The sequence below is a fragment of the Eufriesea mexicana genome, unplaced genomic scaffold (assembly GCF_001483705.2).
Source record: "Eufriesea mexicana isolate 0111107269 unplaced genomic scaffold, ASM148370v2 scaffold124, whole genome shotgun sequence".
NCBI lineage: Eukaryota > Metazoa > Arthropoda > Insecta > Hymenoptera > Apidae > Eufriesea > Eufriesea mexicana.
The window spans coordinates 335,227-358,035 of record NW_016908357.1 but is presented as its reverse complement, the minus strand read 5'-3'; the positions used below and the strand labels follow the sequence as shown (position 1 = coordinate 358,035).

Genomic DNA, 22,809 nt, shown 5'->3' with positions numbered 1-22,809 from the left:
CAGAGAGGCGTGAGTGTATGGGTGTATACCTTCAACGGTTTACCACATGTTGCGCTTAGGTGCGCGGAGCGCAAGTCAGCCAGGAGCCCGGGCCATCAGGATAGAGAGAAATTCTCCCCCCGGCTCGGTCAGTTACGCGAGTACCAGCAAACGTTTCGCGTGTCTCCCGTTTCCTTCGGTAATGTCGCGATAAAACCTCGAAATTCTCGTAACGGGGCGAATACGCGATTCCCTTTTAACGTGTTCAGTGTAGAATTGTGAGACATCGAAAGCAGAGGATACGAAAATAGGTGTAGTGTTTCCTATACAATGCCTAACATGTCCTGCCAGTGAGGTAGAACTTTTTTCCCGATAAGGTCTGTATCGATGATTCTAACGACTGGATCGTTTCAATGTCCGAAAGTTTGCATGCTGAACGAACGTGATTTTAAGTTAATCATCAACCACTATCCCATATCCCTTTATCGCAATTGCAAGGAACGCGATGTGTTTCTTGTCTCCATTAAAATGCTTTGCACAAAATTCTAACTAGTTCGTCGAGAAGAAATAGCAGCGGCGTAAAATTTCTAAAGATATTTGACAATCCTTGAATGAACGTTCCTTCAGACACAGATATTTTTAGAATATCGCAGAAACGGTTATTTCGAAGCATTACACTTAATTTTGTAAGTGGAAATAACCAAAAAAAAGCGCTTGGTAAATAGGATGCTTGCATAAGAGCATAAGCACGTAATGAATGTATTCTGTACCATATCGTCTTCTCACACCTGTTACATTGCTGAAATCACTATAGAGTCGCATAGATGTGCTTCATGAGAATCCTAAAGGATAAGGAAAACGTGAAAACGGGTTATAATTTTGATAAATCAGAACGGAAAACTGAATTTATGCAAATTTGTTAATTACAAAAATATTATATTTGGTTTCCTTAACTTTTTAGCAAAACGGGGAAAATAAATTTAATTGCGCGGTAATCTTTCAGCGAGCATTTTTATTTAAAAAAGTCGCAAGTTAATTACAGTTGTTGGCACAAAAGTCGAAATGAACGTTTCGTAAAGCGTAAAAATGAATATTAATGCTTAATTGCTAGGCCGGCCGTTTCATGCGTTTAAATACTTTCAATATAGCACATTCGCGTATATGGCTTTTCCCTTAGCCTGCGAAGTTTTTCGCTTAGCTATAAATCACGATATGATTTATTTATAAATCGATGTCTTATCACTGACGTTTAACCTCATTCCATTCCTGATTTCGTTTGACCGAATCTGTTGAATATTATTTCGCGATTCCAAAAATAGACGAAGCTTGATTGGAGCTGGAACTAAATATTATCCTAATGTATCGAATATATTTCGACTCGAAACGATATTCGCGATTGATGACCGCTATCTCTATTATATCGCCATTTTATGGTATTGCAATAACATAAATACACGATTTCCTTGACAATTATATTACTGTGACTATGCGTTAATGACACGTATCCAAGAATGATTCGAATGAAAGAAAAGTGTAACTTCAGTTGGATTAATTCCAGAAATCACAAATACCATTGAAGAACGTGAGTAACAATAGAACTGTCCAATAATGAAAAGCTATGAATATCACCGACTTCCACGCTTCCCAACGAGACCCCTGCTCTGCAAATGCATTTCTGCGCCTACTCATAAAATTACACGAACAATGAATGCACGGAATTTCGTGTAAAAAATATAGCTATTTCGCGATTTGTAAAACTGTAATTTACGTGTACATTTCATATAAAAGGAAACAAAAAACGTAATAATGTCATATCGAAAAGCAAAATGTCACATAAATTGTCGTTTAAAAAGAAAGAAAGAAAAAAAAAAAGAAAAAAAGTGGAGGGAAAAAGGATTGATATACATTTCGGCGGAAAAGTGGCCGCTTTTCGAACACGTTAAATTAAAATTCTCAGCTAAAAATAGATTCATGCTACTTTGCTTAGACTGCAATCATCTATCATTGCTACTACCGTACTACACGCAATCCTTTATTTTCATTGGACCACTGACCTACCTATCGAGGACTTAGACCTTTTTCCTCATGCATACATTTTCGAGCTTTAAGCATGCTTATGCATAGTTGGTTCGAAGAACAAACGATCTCGACTTTTATATCGGAATACGTATGCGCACATTTACATTGGAAACTTATATCGAGCGCATAATTGCTGCAGGAATATTGCATGCAATGGACTGAAACAAAATCGTGTTGGCTATTTTGCAGATTCGAGCGCCTGACAGCGCGGCGGGGCGGCCCCAATGCCGGTCAGGAAGGGCCTCCTCGCCCCACAAAATACTTTCTTAGATACTATCGCTACTCGTTTCGATGGAACCCGTAAGTATATTGCAGCAACTCATTCGATTAAATTAATTTACTCGACGAATCCGAAAAGAAACGAAATTGGGATACGATTTATGCGAAAAACATCCACGCTAAAAGTACGGAGGCGTGTTCCGATCAAGATGAATCGAATTGAACGTAAATAAAGGAAAGTATAATATAACCGATAAATTCCGATCACATCAAAGGAGAATACAGAACCTATACACGTAAACTTTCTATAAACGGGGTGCAGAGGAACGAATCGTAGCATCGCGCCATTCGATTAGCCCCAATTCCAAAGCTCGAAGACCACCCTCGTTTGCGCGTCGTCGGACGAAAACGAAACGATTTATCAGTATAAAAAGTCTTCGGCATATCCTGTGCGAAAGGAACCGTGATCTGTGATCGATTATTCGTGTATCATCGCTCTATCGAACGAATCGCTCTTTTTCATCGAAAAGTTTCATGAAAAAAAAAAAAAAAAAAAAAAAAAAAAAAAAAAAGATAAAAAAGAGAAAAAGAAGAAAAAAGAGGGAAAAAGTGAATCGAATATTTAAATCTACTTTTAACTAGTTTCATAAAATTTCATACGTTCACCGTGTGTGTTTGGCTTTGCTCTTTCACTTCCGCGACATAGTGTCTAATATAATTCGGACATTGGCACGTGTCGCTATTTACCAATCGCTCGATCAAGCTGCAAATTAATACAGAAGCGTCTCTCGATAGTCGCCGCACCCGTTGACGTTGTCTCGCTAATTCGTATACCGATATTATGGGCCGTAACGTTAACAACGCATGAAATCAAATTATTTCAATAACTATACAGCCTTAGTGAATTTTCATCGAAATAATCCTACCGTATTCCTTAATGTTACGCATTTGGTAACGGTGTTTCGAGATATATTCCGAAAAGAACGATCAAACGAGATCATCCTTCGTAACATCGGCTATCCCCGTGCCTTCCCTTGAGACACCAACTTGATTATCTTCAACCTTTCTCTTTATAACGGAGAGATAGAGTTTTGGGTTTAAGAGAAAAGTAATCTGTACTAAAACTGTCGCCAGCACTTTGTCACGATATTTTTTCAACTTCTTTAATAATAAACGTGAAATATTCGACTCGTGTGTGGTTGGAAAACGTACGCGGTCAACGTGCCGAGATCTACTCGAGTATCGAATTCGTTTCACGTTCGCATATTTGAGCAACAGCGTCGGCCAATCTTTCGGGATAAGTTTTGCATTTGAGCTTATCCGCTTAGGACCCTTAGAGACACTGTTTTAGGAAAGACTCGTGCAATGGATACGAAATTAGAAGCACGCCGATGCCGCTACAAACTTCGGGCCTACAGGTCAAGAAAAACTAATTACGCGAAAGGCACCACGAATCATCCTCGTCATCTTCGTAAGAGAATTACAGAGGAAAGTTACTTCCTTGGCAAGTAATGGAATCGCATCTTTTCCCTCTTTCCAGATGCTGATAAAATTGCATTCGCGTCAATCTAACTAATCTTCGGAGGTACATTTTGATTTATTCGAGGGTTTTAAATCGGCCACGTTTAATACCGAGCGTGAAATTTATATTACATACGCATTTGCATAAGCCAGTCTTTACGACGTTAACAAATCCATCAAGCATAATAGAAGATCCGGCTCTGCCACGTATCGCGACAGTTGCGCAATACCATATTAATACCTACGTAAGAATTAATCTTGCAGCAACACCTGTCTCGCGGTTTTAAGACGATTACAGCTACTAAATCGGAAACCTAATTTTCGCTTTTACATCTGTGGTCTGTAATATTCCGTCACAAGTACAAAGGTATTTTCCATTCGTAACTTTCGTAATCGAAACGCGTCTTAATAGCAAATGTCGATCTGCCCGATCACAGGCAAAACCATGTTTGCGTTAGTTCAAGTAACTTAGAGTACCGATCAAGTACCAGGTACTTACTTGTTTACCACACTTGCGAGGCGATCGTGTCGTTATAGTACGATGCCTCGTCGCCTGAAGAGGATACGACGACCCTAGAATTATGCTATTACGCTCGATCCTGGTGTACCATCGAATACTCTAGTTTCTCTACAAACTCGATTGCTCTACGGATTACACCGACGTCTTACGTGCCTTTTTCTCCTGAAATTTCGAAAGAATAAGCATCGCCGAGACACGAGGATCTCGCTATACGATAGCTTTTCTCGTTTAACTTTGCCAGGAAATAAAGCAGGAGATTATACGCGCGTGCTCGTAATCTGCTTCTACGAGAGCGAATTTTTCACGCGTATTATCAGTTTGTCCGAGGAATTTTTTTTTCAACGAAACATCGATGGAAAAGCCAACTGCGAACGCGTTAAGGCTCGTGATATTTCCATTGCGAACATTCTTGTTTCGGCGCGAAAAAAGGGAAATAATTGCTCGTTAACGACATTCGAAGTACCTATACGAGGATATTTTTGGCACTCTCTTTCTTTCTCCGAGCGTGTTTGGCACATCGCCAACTGGGGTAAAGGATGGTTGACGACTGTTCAAACACTCGTTTGTCTTTGCTGACCAAGACTCATGGAGGACCAATTGGAATATTCGTTTTAGCAAAGTTTTTTACATGTCTATCTGCGGCTTTTTTTATCGATTCACGGGAACATTTTAGAGGAAGAATTTAACGAAATACAAGTATCGACGAATATCGGTTTGCACGATATATTTGTTTAGAGTTACAAATAAATGCGTTGCATCTGTTAAAGCCAAATAAATTAAACCCGTTTAGCAACCAACCAATAACCAACTGCAGGAAACCTTTGAAACGATTTTCGATGAAAAATTTTATTTCCACTTTTGCCATTTAATTTCCTTTATTACGACGCATCGATACTTTCCATAATACGACAATGCTTTGCGACCCAAAGAATTTATGCAACTCAATTCGATTAAAACTTTGAGTAATTTTTTTAAAGCGAAGAAAAACGTATAACGAAAGTTTCATGCAAGTTCAAGCAGCGCGAACTTCGTAGCTTGCACAGATGCACAACCCTCTTGGCCGTGGCATATGAATTCCGAGTAATACTATAGCCCCTAGTTTTATTATGGAGTCCGTCGACCCCAGACGAAGCATAGAATATTAATCTAACATCGACGCCATGAAAATCGACTTTATTCCACCTGCGTGCATATATCGTTGCGATTTAGTCCTGATAAATTCAACGTAGACATTTATACGAAAAGGTAGTCAGCTTTGTTATTTCCTACCTTCCTTCCTCCTCCTCTTTTCCTCTATTTTCCATAAAAATTATATTAAGAACGATTCCGTAATATCGCAGGCACGTTTTCCCTCTCATTGCGTGTCGGATGGATTTTCAACGCGAATTACGCTTTATTAGTAAAATCTTTTTCTCCGAAGTAGTAACTATCGAGCGAACGTCGGACGAGAAATCGAAACGCGTGATAATATCGTATAATACTCGAGGTAAGGATATCGTATCCTGAAAAAATAATCAATATAAAAGGCAAAAGGAAGAACGAATTGAAATGTAAACAAGTTAGAAACGGAACTCCAATCAATATCTCTGGCTGTTTGAAATTTTCAATTGAACGTTAGTTCTCGACTCGTATATTTCAAATCACTGCACCCGTCGTAACGTTTGTTACGTATATTTAACAATGATGCAACTTTGATGCACTTTGAATTCAAAGTCGCGTATCGCTGTATAACCTCAAACGTTCCGCTAATAGTTACGTTCGCCGCAAATAAATGACAAGAGTTTGCAACAGGCTTTTATATCATCGACGTTGTTGGTGATATTCGTGAGAGAAAAAATAACGACACCAACAAAACGATACTTTTGATTTTATCAAAGCTCGTATGAAAACATATAACTCCATTGCATACGTGCTGCGAGTTAATTGCAATGTAGCGTTAGGCTACCGTGAATTTCGCGGGTTTCGCAAGTGGATAAACGTGTAACTTGTCTAGAAATTTCATTCAAAGTTTTGACTAATTCGCGTTATCGGGTAAAGGTAAATTCGTACTAACTGAAAGTCCCAATACGGATCAATTTCTAAAAGCAGTCTGCAATCTCGCGCAAATATATATAATCGAAATACACCTTGCGATAACTAACGAGCTACACGTGAGAACAAACGTTATAGCAAGATTTTTAACTTTCCAAAACTACGCGATATTCTTGCCACGAGGGAGATTGCGATCGACTGTGCAGTGCAGCAAGGTAATGAGAAAGAGCGGAAAAAATGCATCGAATCTGTGGAAGATTCGGGTATTGATCGACACAGCGAAACCTGATGATTACTCAATATCAATGATACTTATCTTATCGTAATACTCGACATTGCAAGTGGATGAAAAATAATGACGCAGGACCTTTCGAAGGAAGATACATACATTTATCGATTTAACTCATAGTCTTCTCGCTGAATGAAAATACGTGCAACTGTTTGCGTAAGTGGTTCGAACAGGAATAAATTGCTCCTGGTTTACTCTAATGGCACAGCATTGTAGGAAATGAAACTACTAGAGGACAATTACGACGACCAGACATTGTTCTTCTAAATGCGCCAAGCTTTACGAGCAACGAAGAACTCGTCAATTACCGTTTCGTTTCTTCCATGAACCGAATTCGCGGTGTTCGATGAATGAAAATCCATCCGCGGCCGGTTTTAAATAGAAGAAAAGTGGGCAAATTTTTTGAAAAGGTATGGCTAAGCTACTCGATAGCGAGGCTTAATCTCTTCATATTCCGGTCGAAGGAAGGTACTTTAAAGCAAAGGGAGACCTAACTCGTGGGGTAAGAGAAAATGTTCTAGACACCGACGAGCGAATAGAAATAGCCTTTTATTTCGAATAGCATTTAGAGAAGAATTCGAAAAATATTCTTTACTCATTTTAAGATAAGAATATACATGAAACGACGTATAATACATTCGACAAAGGATCGAACGATTTATAGAAATTACGAGTCAAAGGTATTTCGATTCTCATTCGGTTGCTGCTTTCATAAGACGCACGCGAAACAAGTATCGGAAAAGATAGATTCCGCGAGTGGCCCAGTTCTTTGCGTCGTTCTAGCAGCAATCAGTTTGCGGAATATTGGACTTTTGTGTTTTCATACTATGAGGAAAAGTTGCCTACTCCGGGAGTCTTTGCGAAATGAACCAATTTGAAGGAAGGAATCAGAATCTAACCGTTCCATTTGCTTCACAATTCCACGTACTCGAAATTTTGTAGAAATCTGATTAGGGAAAGCGGTATATTGCGGCCTTAGTGGAAATTGCTAAGTTATCATCGTCACCGACCTCAATCATGGGTGATAAAGCTCCGCTGGTAACGAGTCTCTCGGCCTTCCTCCATAAATTGCATCGAAGAACGAAGATTATAAATAAGAACTGTCATTTCTATTCGACGCTCGCTTTGCCATGCAAACGCTTCGCAAAAATTTCAATTACGTGCTATCGATAACGAAAAAAGATACCGGGAGAATCGGCGTTGCATTACGAGATTGCTAAGATCCGTGTGTCTGAAACAGCAGGTTGGCCCCTAAAAAAAATGGAACGTAACGCGAAGATTATTCCCAACTACGATGACTCGTCTTACAATGCGGGTCAACCTTTGTCGCGATCCTTTCAAGAATATTAAGCCCGTGACAACACGTGGGACGTGAAAGTTGCAACTTCGAGAAGTAATTGATCTTATTTGCAAACGAATTTTTAATTAAATCACACGTGTGATTTCTAAATAGGACTCTATCGAGAGAGAAAAATAATTTCCCATTTCCTTTCTCGGATTTTCCACGTAAATTAACCGAGTATGCTTCAGTGATTGGAGATTTTGAGATGGATAATAGAACGCTCTATACAGTTTGGCCACGAGAAATTCTTAGCCGTATTGAAAACGAGTCGATACAATTTACCGCTAAATTTTCTCTCTTTTACCCGATCCGTGCGGTAATTTCAAGTTTCATTAACCCACTTTCCTCTATTTTCTACAATTAATGTCGTATCGGAGTTGTATCGGACTCAACCGTTAAACCTTTAACTACGATCCCATCGCTCTCGTTTCAGGGCAAACTGTCTTCGAAAATATACGCGTAAACTCTAATTCGTTCAACGAAAGCTTAAGGACGAAACTCGCGGAAAGTATGAAACGCGAGCTTTCCCTTTGTTTACAAGGACTTTAACAGAGTCCACGATACGTGATGAAAAGCACAAGGTTGAAATATTCAGGTAAAACAACGTTTAATCTTTGATAACCGCTATACCTCCGCTGTTAAACATAAATACAAAATTTTCATTGTCGCGAGAACGTGACGCATTTGACACGACGGTAAATTTTCCACAAAGTATCACGTTTTCTTAATCCCTCTGTACATCGTCCATGAGGATAAAACTCTTCTCGCTTTCCCTGTTTCGTTAAATCGATTTTTGTTAATCCGTGAGTGACAAATTTCAAGTTCCTAATAAAATTGAACGCGCACGGTATGAATATAAAACGAGATGAAAATTAAGCTTCGTATGAAACATTCGAATCATACCGTAAATATAACTGTTTAACTCGCCTAGTCGGACATAAATTCAACCGCATTAACCACAGTAGCTACGACAACGCTACGTTACATCCACTTAATTATTTTGCGATTACCGTGAAACGTGGTCGGGAACCTACGGTGTAGTTGTCACTTTTCCAATTAACGCTGAAAAAACACGTAAATCCGCGATATTTAGTCTACCCGAATACGGTTACAGTTCCGGAGATATTCTCCGACTATTTGTACACGATTAAATTACGGTCGAGTTTTATCGAATTATCCTGAAGCGCTACGTATCGCGTCGTTCTTGCCGATTCTGATTTGCATGTCGCTGAAAAGCAGCAAAGAGATGCTTATACGAGAAATGAATTATTTAAACTCATTCGCCTTGTACGATACTATTATTTAATCGGCTTAAAACGACGTCGTATCAGAAGGTAACTGGCCACTGTTAATCATACTTCTTAATCGACGTTACACGGAAAATTGAAATCCTACTCGGAATAAAGTAGCACTTCTTATTTAATAACAACCTTATTACGCTCGAGTGAAGTATCTCCGTTTCATATTTCAAATTTAATTAACGCCCCAACGCAAGAAATGTGCAACATCCTAATTTACATTCGTATAAATCTCTAGGAACTACACGTATACGCAGGTAAGTGTACACAAGCGTTGAGATATTCGCACAATCGAATGCGATTTTCGCATAGTCGAGAAGAGTGAGCAAAGCTTCTCTCCCTGTTTGTTTTATCCAGATAAATTTTCTCTCCCGTGCATACCGGTTATCGTAAAATTGATATTTGCATAAAATGCGCTTTTCGTGGTCTCCGTCTACGTTCCCCATACTCCCCGATTATTCGCGGTATGTTCGATTTATTCGACGAATTACGGCCTTTCCTCGTACGAATTTATAAAAATTGCACCCAAAACCAATTTACGTGTTCGTGCAACGTATCGACTGACGGTACAGTCGCAAGCAGCTGCGATTCTTTTCATCGATGATTTATCGATATTAGAATCCTTAAAGAAACTTCAACCCTTTCGCTGATCATAACAAAGTCTTACAGCACCGATCTTCGTTTTTCGAATGTTTCGCGTGTATACACGGGATGAACGTAAGACAATCGACTCCATTAGTCTTTGTCAAGACTCGACTGAAACTATAGCGTTTACGCCGCTTTTAGCAGCTGATGTGATGATCGTAAACTCTGTCGTTCTCGTGGTCAACAGTTTATACATGTCAGTGTATCTACGGACAGTAGAACTGGAAATTCGAAAGATAATTTCAGACGTATATTTATTGGAAATACGTAAATACACATAGGCGAAGAGAAAATAAACGTGTCAGAATATGGCAATCCTACTCTAAACTTTAATCAAAGAGATATTTATCCGAACGAAAATTACGTTTAGATGGCATAACGAAAAAATGACTCGAGTTCTGTTTATCCGAGCATTTAAATGCAGTTGTCGAAGAAAGATAGCGAATGCAGCGTAAATAAGAAAAAATGGCGTGCAAAATAAAATGCCGATTAGTTTTCAAACTTTACCCCTAAATCATATTTTTATCTTACAACCCTTCGCAGCTCGACTCCCCACCGAACATGTGACAATGACTATTTTCCTCGCTGCATAAAGGGTGGCTTAATCGTCGATCACCATGATCCGCTTTACTGACAGCAAAAAAGTTGCACGAGATTGTTTAGACGTGCTCATCCACCGAGAAAAGAGCTACGGTTTAACGTCTATTTGAAGAAACGTCACGTGCCTGCATTCGTTAATCCTTAACTTTGACAATGGTCGAGACAGGAACGTCGATTGGAACGAGATAACGTTTAATCAAACCCCTTTGATAAAATCATTGATTTTGTTTCGAAGAACAGGAAGCGTCGACAGTCGTAATCTCGCAAGGCTGAGAAAAGATGAAAGTGTTTCTAGGGGTGACCATAAAATTAAAAATAGTACCGTCGTCACCCTGAAAGAGATTATGCCTGACGTCAGAGACGTTGACAAAGCTATCAACCAATGAACTGTAGCATATGATGCAGTCATGCATCAACTTCTTGCATCATGCATCATACGCACGTAATAATCAAAATCTTGTTTACTTGCCGCAATTTTTATAAGTGCGCTCCAGTACCGCGTAACTTTCAGCGAGTTCTTTCCGGCAAGAAATTAAACGAAGGCCGCGCAAGACTCTCTCGTCGACAAATAAAGCTGAATGAAACAGTTTCATAGGGTTGAAAGTTTGATCAGATTTTTGCGTCTCGTTCTCCTTCGGCTCCACTTTCCAATACCGTGTCGTCGAATCGATCGATTCGTCGTGGTGACATTGCAAAATGAACGGTAATCCAGAATAAAAGTAATACGCATGACGATAATTGTCAAATTCGTAAAAATTAATCTAATATCCTCATCCCATCGTCGCATCTCGGGATAACAAACAGGATAAAAGGCACGCGAGGTATCTCAGAATGAAAATTCGCGTATAGTTATTCAAGCAAAATAACAAACGGTGCTGTTGTTGCTTACGTCGTTATAGTTCTTTCCTTTAATGGAGTGTTCGTTTTTGTTGACAGACAGCAATTTTGTGCTGGGAAATGCGCAGGTTCCGGCGCTCTACCCGATCGTTTATTGCTCTGACGGATTCTGTGAGCTGACAGGATTCGCGCGAGCGCAAATCATGCAAAAGGGTTGCGCTTGCAAGTTCCTCTATGGCCCGGAAACGAAAGAAGAGGAAAGAGCAATGATCGACAAGAGCCTCGAGAGCAAAACAGAACTGAAGATGGAAGTTGTATTTTATAAAAAGAACGGTAAGCTTTGCACATTTCGCGATACACTCCGACCTATTTCGATCGAGAGGCTATAACTCCGAGAAATGTATTTCCTATTATATTTCCTATTACCGCTACGTCTTTTCGTTGAAATCTGCGAAGAAACAAAATTGTAAGAATGAAATTTCCTAAGCTCCATTCGCAAAAATCGAATACGCGAAACGATCGTACGATTTATAACGCCATAACGATAGGAACAATGATTCAACGTTATGAGTCACAATGGTACGATGCAAACGCATGCAAGAAGAGCGGAGAATACATTTAATCGAGATAATAGATTCGATCAAATCGATTTTGCTATATTTGCACAACTGTCTATGTTTTCGATACGAGCTTTCGTTATTCCTTTCGTACGTTCGATTGTCTAAAAATAAAACTCGGTTAAAATTTAACAAAACGAATTTAACGCTTCGTTTGGAGTTTTTGAACGATTATGGAAAGGTAACGAGAACGTAATTTTGATTATAGGAAGTCCATTCGACTGTTTGCTCGATATTGTTCCGATCAAAAACGAAAAGGGCGACGTCGTTCTCTTTCTGGCTTCGCATAAGGATATTACACATACGAAGAACCTTCAGCTGTGTGAGTTGCACGATAGTGGTGAGTTCTAGCCAAGCTTCGCTGCCGAACTCAGTCTGACGAAACGATTTTCTCTGGAATGCATTTCGATCGACGTGACTGATGAATTGCATTCCAAAGTATCCGAGCACGGACCATACATCGGGTATGGATTAAACGTTCCCAATGTACATACTTTTTCAACGTATCTAACGTTTCGTGCTTCCTACACCGCGATCACGCTACACGCTGCACGTAAAACCTAATGCAACATTATTCTGAAAGCAAAACAGCAAAGAGCACAAATCAAAAGCCAGCCAACAGCTTCCAATAGTTTGCTTTTCTTGTAGAATTTACGCGTAATGGCATTGCACGTGTTAGTCGTTTACAAAATTGACCTAGAAAAGCTACGTATGTACATATTTCGTTCGAATGAAAGGTATTTTTACAGTGTGCGCTATTTTCCTTTTTCGATAAAATAAATATCGAAGATGGAAAAACTGTTCGATACAACGTTCACGCTTTTATCTAATAATTAAGTACAAATATACATTCTCCCCGAACCCGTTGATCGCACACGTCGTACAGTTTAGAACTGTAGATAGGAAGAAGCGTATACGGCGATGGTACAATTACATTTCAGATGCAAATGGCGGTCTCGATCCGGAGGCACCGCCAGCTAATTATGGCAGAAGAAGAAGTCGCGCCGTCCTTTATCAATTATCAGGCCATTACAAACAGGACAATAAGCATAAAATGAAATTGAATAATGTAAGTGCTTTATCTTCCGCTATACAACCACACCTCCGAGAACAAGCAAAACTCCTATTTACCGTAAAAACGTTACACATCTCTGCACAAATATGAAATATCGTAAAAGCATCGTATACCTGTTATTGTAGAATCTTCTGCATTCCACTGCAGCGCCATTGCCAGAGTATAAAACAACGGGAATCAAAAAGTCTCAGTTTATTCTAAGCCATTACAGTGGCTTCAAATCTTGCTGGGACTGGTTAATACTACTCGCAACCTTTTACGTGGCAATCGTCGTCCCTTTTAATGCGAGCTTCATTAACATCGATAGGCCTACAATGGTCAGTGACGTTGTTGTCGAAGCGCTCTTCATAATCGGTGGGTATCGCTCTGTCAATTTCTTTCTTTCTTCTCCGGCTGACTGACCGTAAAAATTGAGCACCGAGAAGAACCGATTTTCATCACGACCGGCCCAAAATTAATATACATATTCGATATATCGATTGGTAATGCTTTAAAGCAGCAATTCAGCCGAGAAGAAACGAGAAGGGCACTCTTTTTATCCAATTGGTGATTCGAGGAGCTCGTTAAGTTCGAAAGCAACGATTCTTTCTCTCCCTGTTTCCGATCCGTCTGTCGGATACTCTACGGTTACGACTACAGCTATACTAATTTCCTTCGCGGATTTGTTATTCCTTCGTACAAACTCGGTTGAATAAAACGATAATTTCTCACGATAAATTGTGCTAAACTTCACGGATCATCGTTGACGAGTTACGTGACATTCGCGCTGTACAAACACCGAATTGATTTATTTCTCGACTGAATATCGAGTAACGACGTCCCAGGTAAGAGAAGCCCTTCACAGGTGTTCGACGAGATCGCGTCTCTTTTTGAAGATAGAAATCGCAATTTTATTTGCGAGCACACTGTCGCAAGCTTTATATCCTTCGATGACTTCTTCGCGACGTTGTTCCACTCGTCGCGTTTGTTTCGACCGAAAAATCTAGTACGTGCATTAACTCTATATGAAATTACTCTGCTTACCCGATGCGCTAAACGAGCATGACGAGCGAATTTTCCTACAGAAATCCAGTTTACCAACGAGATTAAAAGCAGTTCATCGTATAGAGATAAAGTTCTAGAACGCGATGCGTTTCCGAGTGTTGAGAAACTTGGAAATAGAGGGGAATGGACAAGCGTAGTGTAAGAGTAGTTTGTCTCTTTGATAGAAACGCGAACCGTGAACTTCTAACTCCAACGTTTCTACTTGCTTAGATTCGTACCCGGCGAAATGTCCAAAGTGCGGGATTGTAATCGTCGAAGGAAAACAATAAAATCATCTTCATCCACAGATATCGTACTGAACTTTAGAACGACGTATGTAAGCAGGAAAGGTGAAGTCGTGAGCAACAGCAAAAGTATTGCTGTGAACTACCTAAAGGGCTGGTTTATGGTCGATCTTGTCGCTGCCTTGCCATTTGATTTTCTTTATGCATCTGACGTTTACAGCGGCGAGGTGAGTAATCGCTAACTATCGCAGACTAGAGAAATGAACAGAGCCAGAAGGTGCATCGTAAAGACCAGACTTTTATACGATTTACAAGTGTCGCGAGCTTCGAATTAGCTTGAAGTGACTCTATTAAATTTGTACGTCGATCGCGAATAGTTTCTTTTACAAATGAGAGAAATCTCGATGCCCTGCCGAGGAACGCGAGGAAGAAACGCGTACGAGATGCTCTATCTCTAGACGATATCCGGAAACGAGTTGTAAATGAAGTTCGTTTAGCAAAGGTCGATGCGTTATTAAATTGAACGACATACCGATTCCTCGCGTCACCGTGTTCTCTCTAAAATACGGATTCCAACGCGCACCCCGAACGACATATCTCGACGATGAATGGTGCAATCTAGCCCCCGTAAGTTTGTAGCGTACGGGAAATCGTGATTATACATAAGAATGGTTGAATATCGATGTTCCAACGTTATTTTTCAAACCAATCGATAGTTAGCATCGAATCACGACTGATATATTTCACGTGTTATTAATAGCATATTTTTACCATAGGAATCGGGACACAGTAACATTCATTTATTAAAATTAACAAGATTGCTAAGACTCGCGCGATTACTTCAAAAGATGGATAGATATTCGCAGTACAGCGCCGTAATTTTGACCATGTTAATGCTGTTTTTCATCCTGGTGGCACATTGGTTGGCTTGTATCTGGTTCGTTATCGCAGAAAAAGAAAGATTAGGAAACGATAATGACTGGGATCTCGGTAAGTTGGATTTTTCATGTACAAGATACCATTCCTACAAAATACAAATCCATGGAACTCACTAGCGAAATCAGAGCTGACGAGAAACTCGAATGCCTACAAGTCAAAGCTGAGACTTTTAAAGAGAAACGTACGCGTTTCGAGCAAAGCACACCTGTGCGTAATAGCCTACTGTCTACGTACATCCACGTACAGCAGTACGTGCTTAGATGTACAAATTGGTCTCCCGTGGCTCATTTCAAAGAACTTGTTTTCGGAGAGCTTTGCATTCTGCATGGAAACGGTGCTCGGTGAAAGCTGAATTCGCGTTAGTCTGCAAACTTTTCTCTCACGGAAAAGCGTATCGCGTAACTTAACTGCAAACGTTTGCCTCTGGGCATACCCTCTTGTTGCGCTATTGCTTAATCCGTTCGCGTCTAATCCGTTCGCGTAAATGAATAACGTCCGATGAAAAAGCTGAAGGAGGAGACACGACGCGGATTCGTTACAGAGATTCGATCTGTTATTCATCTTCTAAAAGTACACCTTCTATTAATAACGCGATCGAAGATGCTCGTGTATATTAAGAATTTTATCGACTTTGGCATACTTGTGAACGATATTTATCGCTACTTCGTTCGATAAAAAAATAATAATAAAGAGGTTGCTAGTAGCCCGATTTTGTATTTGACGAAGGATGATAAATAATCAACTTGCGAATCGATTTTGATCGAGTGCATTTTGCAGGCTGGATTCACACATTGGCGGAAAGATTGAAAATTTCCGTGCAAAATGTAACTCACGCGGAAAGTTACATCACGGCGTTGTATTTTACTTGCAGTAGCTTAACATCGGTAGGATTTGGAAATGTGTCAGCCAATACGTTCTTCGAAAAGTTCTTCTCCATTTGCACGATGCTCATTGGTGGTCAGTAATCATCATCGATCAATATGTTATACGTTATTCCGTAAGGATTATCAATTAATTACTCGGTAATCAACTATCAGTTGCTGCACGCTTGTTTGTTCGCTAAGAATTTGCATACACGTGTATTAGGGGCAAATGTTGTTAATTAATACGGAATAAATTTGAATGGAAATTTACAATAGGAAATATTCCCATATTGTACGTATCGTGTATGCTACAGCTCTGATGCATGCCGTGGTGTTTGGTAACGTGACAGCGATTATTCAAAGAATTTACTCTAGACGATCGCTATATCAAACAAAATTACGGGATCTCAAGGATTTTTTCGTATTGCATCAGATCCCCAAAGAACTGAAACAGCGAATGCAGGATTATTTCCAAACGATGTGGTCTTTGAATCACGGTATCGATATACACGAGGTAAACTATGCGTCCCGATATACATACGTGCATATGTAACTGTGGCTTGATCGTAACGAGTCGCGCCAATACGCTAAACGTTCACGAGGTAAACTATGCGTCCCGATATACATACGTGCATATGTAACTGTGGCTTGATCGTAACGCGTCGCGCCAATACGCTAAACGTTACTACCCTAATCACGAGTATGCAAGATTAACGTGTGGATGCTTTTAGACCCTTAAACAGTTTCCGGAGGAACTCAGGGGAGACGTTTCGATGCATTTACATCGCGAGATATTAAATTTACCGATATTCGAAGCTGCTTCTCAGGGTTGTCTCAAACTACTTTCTCTTCGTATTAAAAATAATTTTTGTGCCCCCGGTGAATTCTTGGTTCACAAAGGAGACGCACTTTCGTATATATATTATTTATGCAACGGTTCCATGGAAGTTGTGCAAAACAATATGGTCGTTGCGATTTTAGGTAGGATACAGCAATATTCGTTACGTCCCTTTGATTCGACTATCGAGGTAGATGCTGAAATAAATTTTGTTCGAAGGCAAAGGTGACCTAGTAGGCTGTGACATAAACGTTCACCTGCAACACGGCAGCAACGGGGGTGGAACAGGTGGTGGAGGAGCTGCAGATGTCGTTGTCAAATCGAGCTGCGACGTTAAAGCGTTAACTTATTGCGATTTGAAGTGCATACATATGCATGGATTAGTCGAAGTGCTTCGACTCTATCCCGAGTATCAACACGAATTTGCGAATGACATACAGCACGATCTCACTTACAATTTACGAGAGGGATACGAAGCCGAGGTAACAATCGATATCGATAATAAAAATATAACGAATGGAAAGGAAGCGTAAAAAAGCAAAGAGAATCGTATTGACACGAACGTTCCGCGATTATCTGTATCTTTTAGCAAGAGTCGGACATGAACGGACCATCGCTAACGTTACCGTCGATCAGCGAAGACGACGAAAATGTGCCTGAGGAAGGGGAGACTTCGCCTTTATCACCACCGAACAAATCACCTTTACATACGTCTTCGAGTCCAAGGCACGCTAAATTCAGGTAAGTTCACCTTCGCCAATCACCTCGTCTTGCTCTCGACGAATGAATATCTTAACGTATCCTTGCATCGTCGTACGCAACAGGGACGAATACCGAGAAGCAAGGAGACCCGGAAGGGGAGTTTTAGTAAGAGGAAGAACGGCTCAAGTAATCGCTCAAGAATCAATGGAGGAACATATTCGAGGATCGGTAGAAAGACTCGACACGCAATTTTCTACGTTACATCAAGACGTCGCTACGCTGAGTTGCGAGGTACGTAAAAGTGTCTTTCGTTTGATAAAAGTCATCGAAATTTTTAACCATTTCTATTTCCGTACAAAATAGGTCAGAAATGCGATTCAAGCTTTACAAATATTAGCATGTTCGCCCCAAAGTAACCCGAATTTACCGACCCCCGCGAGTCGCGGGAGCGGCGTTCTGGCGAGAAGTTCGTCTCATCCACCGGATGCTATATGTTGGGATCCCCCTAGAAGAATATCAGATGCCTCTACGCAAACCGACTGGCCTGTGGACTTGTTCGAATCCTGGATTCGTGCGAATCCTCGAAGAGTTCTGCGAATTCTCGAACTCGATCCGGATACTCTCTCGAGGCAACCACCCTCCCCGACACCGTCTCCATCCTCCCCTCCGCCGCCGCCGTACGAACCCCTGTCACCTGTTGTTGGGACACCGCCGCAATCACCGCCCCCTTCGCAAGGTAACCAGTCAAAAAATTCTCCAAAGTTTCCTTATCGAGGCTCGATACCCAAAGGTTATCGTTTCAGGAAACGATAATTTCGTTTTCGGCAACAACCATGGAGAACGACACATTCCTCGTTTGTTTAAACCGACAAACTCCACGTGGGATCCCGAGAATAAATTACCGCACCGATTCAGTGCCGGTGATGCTGATAACGCGTCTTTGCATCAAGCATTTAGCACTTTGCGTCGACTTCCAGAATCTCGGTCGCTGAAATTCGATCCCTTTGATAGCTGAACGATTCCAGAAACATATCAGGGTTACAAGCCTTAGAAAAGCATAACTCGGAAGGTAAAATGTTTGTTTACGAAACAAAAGGAAAAGACAAATTTCACAAGCGAAATAGAGCAACGAGAAGCAAAACCACTCCTTTTTAAGTGTTCAGATTCGTTCGTGTTTTATCACCTACCTACATATGTATACATATTTCGATCCTGTAAAACCTAGAATATCTATTTATTTTTTAATTAAACTTAAATTCAAAGGATAATTAAGAACGAGCCGATCGAAATTGTCTTTGTCTTAAGAGAGCAATCGCGCGATAATTGTCGAAACGAGCAAAAACGAGGAGCTCGCCATCGTTGATAAACTATAATCCTTGCTCATTTTAAACGTTTATATTTAGTTAGAGACTCGACACCTTGCTGTCTGATCCGAGTTTCTAAAACGAAACACGTGTACAATCATAAATTTTAATCTAAAAATCGTATGCGAAGTAAATCGTTCGTGGATTTTTCATAATCTAACCTAATTTAAATAACCAATCGAAGATGCTTGATCTGAGAGGTATTTTTTAACCGACTGTTATATCGCGAATCTTTCAAATTTCTACCGGAAACATATTTTCTCCTTCGAAAAGGTTTTGCTTATGTCATTCCACACGCATACGTGTTGCTGTGATTAATTAAACCTAGTTAGAGAAATTACACGATTTATTTAAAGGTAATATTGCTGTAAGTAAATCAGCAAAACGTATCACGTTCGCGAATTAACATGGAAACGACGTTCAACGTTTAATATCGCGAGATCGTTTCTTATTTCTTTCTCTTTTTCTTTCTCGCATCGAAAGACTTTGAAACTATCGGAGAAAAACGTTTTAAACTCTAGCGTAGCAATAATGTGCACAAGAAATTTCGATGTATCCGCCGACGTCCAAATTAGATAGTAGTTATTGTAAAGTAGCCATAACTTGAGCATTTATCATCGCATTGAGAAACGATGTTGGTTTCAAACTAAGTAACCGAATACGTTAATGGAAGGTATTAAATGATCGATTTAAAATTAATGTATCATATGAGACTATTACGAGCGGGGTGTATCCAATTGTAAGTATTTCTTGAAAAAATTCAATGTAAATAGTATATATCGCTATCAAAAATATGTGATAAGGCACGGCTTTGGCCATGCACAATTGTATTCGTTCACCTTTCATCGTCATTTGTGAAACGAGAAACAAAAGTTTCTTCTGTATTCGCGATACCGAATACCAACGATTCGACACACCTGTATAATTTTATTTGAACGAGTATGAAAAATGAACCAGGATGATTAATCGTTTGACCTGTATACGTACATTCTTATTCCTTCAACGCACAAACAATGATGCAATACCGATACATATTTTCTAAATAATCATTCGTGTCTATTGTGCAGTAGCAATTTTAGATGAAAATTCAAATACGATGTTTGCATTTATTACAACATCAGAATTTCACAAATGTCAATGAAAGCAGCTGTTTTATAAATATTTCATATATTTTGTTATACTGTTTCTATGCTCCTCACCTTATAATTCAAGCTAAACATATTGTAATACTATCTAACCTATTTCACGTATTCTACTACTTTTTACACTCTTCGAAAAACTTCGAAAAGAACATTTGTCATTTTAACATGTACGAAAATGTCAGTAAGCACAAAATACAATTACTTTTTAATGCGCACGTAAGTGTGCTTCGAGTTGACGAATCCGAAAAGCTATGTTCAAACATACACGATTACAAATCGGCGTACCAATTAAATTTAATTATTAGATTCGAAATAAAATAGAAAAGGGAAATTATCGTTCACGTTAGATATGATAAAATATAAATTTACTAGTATACGTATGTATAAACATATACTTATACGTATGCGTATACATACAAGCGGATGTATCTACCTTTTCCCTGTATAAACTTAGGCAATAAGTTTATGCCAAAATACAAAGAAATATCAAATTACCGAAAATTTAGCTAAACTTAATTAAATTTTTTATCGTACATTTTTTAATCGAACTAGTTAGAAAACTTTTAATCAACGGCCTTAAAGTAAAAATTTATTTTTTTCACTGCTCTTGCATATCGGGAAAAATAATCTAGAGGTGTGATTTTTGCGTAACTACGCCACTGGTTTTCCACGTAAAGTCGGTATCAAATTACAAAACATCTTAAAGTCGCGTTCCGATCCAATCGAATATAAAGATACCAAGAGTACTAAATATTTTACAATTTTGCATCTATCGTTGTGTATAGGTCTTTCCAGGGATGTCAAATGTCGAGTTATATTATATCAATTGCAAATATAAATATTGTACAAATACGAAAAGAGAGACGTATAATTCGAAAATGATAGAATATATTTATAATTATATTATCAGCGATTAACGGAATTTTGAAAGTACTAATGTTAGCGAACAATTTTAAAAATCTCTTTTTTAAATAATACAGCTAACAGGCGCCTATCGTATATACAAACTCTTCATTGATTGTTTAAAGAAAAACCTATTATTTTAATGCGTATATTATACTTTCCAATATAATACGAAAAACTGGGCAGCGAACATAATTAATAAAAAAAAAAAAGTCAACCTACTAAAGTCATTTGTAAATATCGTTAACTGCTTACTGTACAATGTGCATCATACAATTGGTATCCTTTGTTCACTCGTCTCATTATAAAAGAAAAGAACAAATAAAAATAATTACAAAAATTATCGCCTTAAATTTTCTTTCACTGCGTAGCAATATATATTATAAACGAAACATGTATAAACAATGCTTATTATCTTTGAATTCTATTAAATTCTATTACATATTACGCTATACTTTTATTTCTATTGTGCTTTAAAATGTTCAAATACATCTGCTTTAAGCTGACAAACTTTACATGGAAAACATATTAAATTGCTATATGCTTTAAAATGTTCAAGTACATCTGCTTTAAACTGACAAATTTTACATGGGAGACATATTAAATTGTTATATGAACATATAATAAAATACCTTTGAAACGATGTCCATTCCTTTTATAAAGATGAAAGCAGTTATCCAACGCCATATTTCTGCTTCGTTACGAACGATTATACGATCGAAACACTATTTTCCGTTACGTTCGAAATATATTTCGATGAAAAGAAAAAGATCGATTACGAACAAAGATCGGAACAAGGCACAGAAAATCGAAAAAAATTGGGTGATTACGTTTACTAAAAGATTTTTGGAAAAATCTTTTATCGACATTATTAAAAATTTCGATCGTAAACCATATAAATCGTAAATCATATTCTACGTAATATCTTCCGAACATAACGTTTTCCGAACTTTCAAATTTAACACCATGCTACTACACTTCACAAAAATACATCACATTGTAACAACAGACAATATTTTCGATAAATATGTCACATAAATTCTTATTTAAACAGAAAAACTATTAACAAGGAAAAGTAACATTCACTGGCATCGCGACCACAACAATATTCACGACGCTGTTTCACTTTTTGATCGATATTATCGATACTTTCTTCTTTAGAACGTTGTATGTACATTTACGTATATTATATAACCGCATTTAACTTGCTTGTTAGTGGAAAAGAACTTCTTCCCAGTACTTTTTGTTAATTTTGTCGTAACAGTTCGTTATTAATTCTTTCCCACCATACACACACACATAAGCCAATCAAACTAATAGGCAATTCGTGTCGGTAAGAAAATACGTTAATCTATCGCGGCCTACCATATCAGTCAATCAAGTTCATAAATAATTTGCAAAAATTTATACGATATTTAACAAATTTAAGAATGATAAAAAAAATTAATTTTATATTTTTATTTAACTTCCCTTGGTTTCATTTTTAAATCAATTTTATTTTTAACTTACTTATATGTATTTTTAAAAAATTCGTAATTTTGTAATACGATATTAATTTGAAGAAAAAATATCATTCAAAATTTTCTAAAAACGCAGATTATAATTATGATTAAATATTTTTAATACATTTTAACAGATTTTCTTTTCACACATTTTTAGCGGTACTTTTATAGTTTTGTAGGATATTTCGAATGTTATACGTAGTAGTCACATGACCTTTATCTATTCGGTTGCTAAA

General features: G+C 38.5%; 1 protein-coding gene across 1 annotated transcript; it reads left to right on the top strand.

Moving 5' to 3' along the window:
- Positions 1-153: 153 nt before the first annotated feature.
- Elk (Eag-like K[+] channel) lies at positions 154-18,844 on the top strand. Its single transcript, XM_017911094.1, has 16 exons — positions 154-356; positions 2,248-2,358; positions 11,460-11,693; positions 12,186-12,317; positions 12,919-13,046; positions 13,178-13,406; positions 14,384-14,547; positions 15,097-15,310; positions 16,037-16,216; positions 16,437-16,636; positions 16,854-17,103; positions 17,180-17,442; positions 17,550-17,701; positions 17,785-17,953; positions 18,026-18,398; positions 18,466-18,844. The coding sequence occupies exons 2-16, from the start codon at positions 2,283-2,285 to the stop codon at positions 18,675-18,677; spliced, it is 2,976 nt and encodes a 991-aa protein (XP_017766583.1). The 5' UTR covers positions 154-356; positions 2,248-2,282; the 3' UTR covers positions 18,678-18,844.
- The last annotated feature ends 3,965 nt before the right edge of the window (positions 18,845-22,809 follow it).